This window comes from Rhinopithecus bieti, unplaced genomic scaffold (assembly GCF_001698545.2).
Source record: "Rhinopithecus bieti isolate Rb0 unplaced genomic scaffold, ASM169854v2 scaffold_21412, whole genome shotgun sequence".
NCBI classification, from domain to species: Eukaryota; Metazoa; Chordata; class Mammalia; order Primates; family Cercopithecidae; genus Rhinopithecus; species Rhinopithecus bieti.
This window is the reverse complement of record NW_016811643.1, coordinates 1,695,594-1,699,896: the sequence shown is the minus strand read 5'-3', so window position 1 is coordinate 1,699,896 and position 4,303 is coordinate 1,695,594. Positions and strand designations below refer to the sequence as shown.

General features: G+C 56.1%; 1 protein-coding gene across 1 annotated transcript in view; it reads left to right on the top strand.

Moving 5' to 3' along the window:
• Positions 1 to 2,077, top strand: part of FOLR2 (folate receptor beta) — a 5,534-nt gene extending 3,457 nt beyond the window's left edge. The window contains exons 3-5 of the mRNA XM_017894475.1: positions 996 to 1,184; positions 1,302 to 1,437; positions 1,596 to 2,077. Of these exons, the coding sequence (XP_017749964.1) occupies positions 996 to 1,184; positions 1,302 to 1,437; positions 1,596 to 1,888 (618 nt within the window). The 3' untranslated portion in view covers positions 1,889 to 2,077. The remainder of the gene's footprint in view (positions 1 to 995; positions 1,185 to 1,301; positions 1,438 to 1,595) is intronic.
• Positions 2,078 to 4,303: the final 2,226 nt, after the last annotated feature.

Genomic DNA, 4,303 nt, shown 5'->3' with positions numbered 1-4,303 from the left:
TTTTTTTGAGAAGGAGTCTCACTCTGTCACCCAGGCTGGAGTGCAATGGTGTGATCTCAGCTCACTGCAGCCTCTGCCTCCAGGGTTCTAGTGATTCTCCTGCCTCAGCCTACCAAGTAGCTGGGACTACAGGCACCCGCCACCATGCCTGGCTAATTTTTTTGTATTTTTACCAGAGATGAGGTTTCACCATGTTGGCCAGGTTGGTCTCAAACTCCTGACCTCAGGAACATGCCTCGGCCTCGAAAAGTGCTGGGATTACAGCCACGAGCCACCACGCCCAGCCTGGCTTTTGCTTACTTTTTCCAGCAAATATTTTCACGGGCCTACTATGCATCTGGCACTGGCCTAGCCACTGGGGACACAGATCTACATGCCAAGAAGAATAAATGTATTCAAACTCCATTACTGCATGGCTCGCTCCCTCTCTTCCTTTGCTCAAAATGTCACCTATCAATGAGGCGTTTCCTAACCTATTTAAAATTTCAGCAATTCCACATTACCATTTCCTGCTCTAACTTTTCCCATATCATTTATCATATTCTGACATACTATATATACATATATATATATTTAGTTCTTACTGTCTGTCTCTTCTGACCAGAATGAAAGTTCCATGAACACATATTTCTGTCTGATTTGTTCTCTTCTGTATTCCCAGCATCTATAAGCATGACTGGCATAAAGTAGGTGCTCAATAATTTTTAAATGAATATGTGAAAGGGCTTTTTATGAAGTGTTACGTGCCTCATTAATGATAGCTACTACTTTCAAGACAGGGTTTCCCTGGGCTCCCACAGTCCCCTGATCACATGGTTGTAATTGTGTTTCCTCCAAGAAAGGGGTTCCTGGAGGCCTAGGACAGAGGGTCCATCACAGTGAGTGTTCCCAGGGCAACCTGCTTAGGGCAGAGGAGTAAGAACCAAATGGGGGAGAGACAGGAGGTGGCAGGAGGAGGAGGGTATGGCGCTTAGTCCTGTGCCTTCCCCACACAGTGCAGTCCCTGGAAGAAGAATGCCTGCTGCACGGCCAACACCAGCCAGGAGCTGCACAAGGACACCTCCCGCCTGTACAACTTTAACTGGGACCACTGTGGTAAGATGGAGCCCGCATGCAAGCGCCACTTTATCCAGGACACCTGTCTCTATGAGTGCTCACCCCACCTGGGCCCCTGGATCCGGCAGGTAGCGTGTCTCCCCCCGACCCACCCCAGCAGACTGCCATCCCCCTCCATCACTTCAAGGCGATGGCTGCCAGCATCCCTGGCTGAGAGGAGCCCTGCCTCCCCACTTCCCACCCAGGTGAATCAGAGCTGGCGCAAAGAACGCTTCCTGGATGTGCCCTTATGCAAAGAGGACTGTCAGCGCTGGTGGGAGGATTGTCACACCTCCCACACCTGCAAGAGTAACTGGCACAGAGGATGGGACTGGACCTCAGGTGAGGGCGATTGAGGTGGGGTTAGGAAAAAGGAGATTGAGGTGGGGTTTGGAAGATCCTCCAGGATTTGGGGTGGGGTGAAGATTTCTGGGGGTGGCGAGAAGTGAGCTTTGGGCCCAGGGGCTGAATGTCTGTGTCCACCATGTCTCTCCCTGAAGGAGTTAACAAGTGCCCAGCTGGGGCCCTCTGCCTCACCTTTGAGTCCTACTTCCCCACTCCAGTCGCCCTTTGTGAGGGCCTCTGGAGTCACTCATACAAGGTCAGCAACTACAGCCGAGGGAGCGGCCGCTGCATCCAGATGTGGTTTGACTCAGCCCAGGGCAACCCCAATGAGGAAGTGGCAAGGTTCTATGCTGCAGTCATGCATGTAAATGCTGGCGAGATGCTTCATGGGATTGGGGGTCTCCTGCTCAGCCTGGCCCTGATGCTGCAATTCTGGCTCCTTGGCTGAGTTCAGTTCTCCCAGACTACCTGCCCTCAGCTTGGAAGCAAAACTAGCTTGGATAACCAGGCTGGGCTCAGCTCAGCTCCCACAAAAGACAGCGTCCTAAGCATGCTTTCATAAGTCACCTAACCCTCTGTCACCCGGTCAGTTACTGCTCCATGGTGGGGGGAACAGTCGTTTCTAATAAACAGACTGACACATCCATGTCTGTGGAATTATTTTGGTTGTGAGTTTGCGGCGGGGCAGGTGGGAGACAGATTCTATGGCTTCTGGATTCCTTCAAATTAGAGCAACTAGACTTGTGTTTGAATCCCAGCTCTGCTACTTACTTTGTGAAAAGGAAACACTTTGCTTCACTGCTCTAAACATTTGTTTCCTCCTAGATATAAAGAGGATAATAGTCCTGCCCTCAGGCTTGTGAAATATAGAGGAGCTGTTGCCTAGAAAGCCCATGAGCCCGGTGTCTGCACATTAATAGTCTTCAGGGATCCTGTTGCTCCTATTGCCCCAAGTGCGAGCCAGGTCCTGAGCTGTTTTGTCTTCGTCTCCAAACAGCCTCCTGGTCCTCCAGCCCTTGTCTGCCTGGCTCTGTGCTCGGCTCTAACAGAAAAGCTGGGAATGGGAGTCCAGGAAAGGCTCCGGATTGCCAGTGGGATGAAAAAAATGTGATGCACATTGAAGGAGCAGAGTTGAGGCTTGGGACTCTCAGAGAAAGAACAGAGCCAATTGGAGAGGGCAGTCTAGGGGGTTCCTGGAGTGCAATACTCAAGAGCCTGGAACTGGTCCAGCGCTTTGGTGTCCTGGAAGTGTGGCTGGAAGAGTTAGACACCTTTAAGGGCTTCCTGGGGTCAGGAGCCTCTGGCACCTTTGTCTCCTCCTAGGATTGGTAGATATGCCTATCTTGAGGAGGTTGCTCTGTCTTCGCAAAGCCCTCGGGGGCTGGGCCTGAGTTATCTCTTCCCAACACCCCTTTCCCTTTGGATAAGTCTTTGTTTGCACACTCCTAATACAACTGTCCCCAGAGAGGCACAGGTAAGCGTCTGAGAACACCCTGCAGGTAGGTGGCCCAGCTAGGACTAGAACCCAGGTGTGCAGACTCCTAGTCCAGGTCTCTCCCCCACTACCAAGGATTCCCCTCACATCAGGCTCATCTTTTCTTATACTAAAAGGTTGGATGAGTTATTGGGTTCAGGAGGCACATTGGGTGGGTGGGTGGATCTCTTAGCTATTACATTTATCTAGTGTGGAAGGCCCCACAGAGCCCCTTCCACGTCCCAGGCTCTGTTCCAGCTGGGTTAAGTCAATGCATATTTGAAATAGAGGAAGGAGCTCGCGGGACTGACCCGGGCTCCGTCAACAGGTTCAACGTAGCAAAGTGAAAGTTCTCTCCCAGGTTAAAGGGATTCTCCCACGGAGGCCCAGGAGATGGTGGCGGCGGGAGCCCGACTGGAGGCCTGCGCCTTTAAGGAGCCAGGGGGCGGAGGGGCGGGGCAGGAAGACGACTCCCCGGAGACGCCGCCACCGGCTAGGTCTTTTTTTGGGAGGGGCGGGCCAGACCTTTTATGGACTCCGCCCCTTTCCAGCGGCCGCGTCCCCCTTCCGCTCACGGCGGGAGGGGAGGGTACCAGGGGGTCGTTGAAGTGGACCCCGTCTGGGAGCTCCCCGCTGGGCGTCCGGCCCGCGGAGGCGCGAGTTTGCTGACTCGGAGGGAGCCGCTGGGGCGGGGGCGAGTGCTAATAATACCCGTTCGTCCCGCAGCCGCGCTTTACAGTTTACACAGCTGTCACCTTCGTTCCTCTTTAATTAATAATAAAAATAGCCGCCGTTCGGGAGCGCGGGCGGGGCGCCAGGCCCGGTGCCGAGCGCGGTACAATCCTGGCCCCCAGAGCCGGTCCTCGCCACAGGATCCCCATTTTCCAGAGCGGGAAGCCGAGCTCAGCCCCACGCCGCGACTTGCCCGAGGTCACCCAGTGGGCCAGCGGCTCCGGGACCGAGGCGCGGAGCGGGGTGAGGCGGGGCGCGGTGCTGCCCCCAGCTCCCCGGGGCGGCGCGGGGCGGGGCGGGAGGCGCGGAGGGCGGGGGCGAGCGCGGATGGCCATCTTAAGTGGCCGCCTGGAGCCCAGGGCCGCTGTCCGGGGAAGGGGCGCCGGAGCAGCCCGGGAGGTGGGGGTCTGCGTGCGGCGGCCGGGATCCCGGGAGGGAACTTTCTCCTAGACGGGCCAGGGGATCCTCCTGGCTTCGGACTGCTGAACCCCCGCAAGGCCCGGCCTGTGGGTGTGGGGGTGGTGCCGAGGAACTTGGCCGAGAGGGGGAAGGGCTCTGCCGGGCTGGGAGGGGCTCCGTGAGGGGCTCGAGAACGTCGCACTTCGTCTGGGGGTGTGTGGGGGAGCGGATCTTCCCGCAGGCTTTGCTGGGGAACGG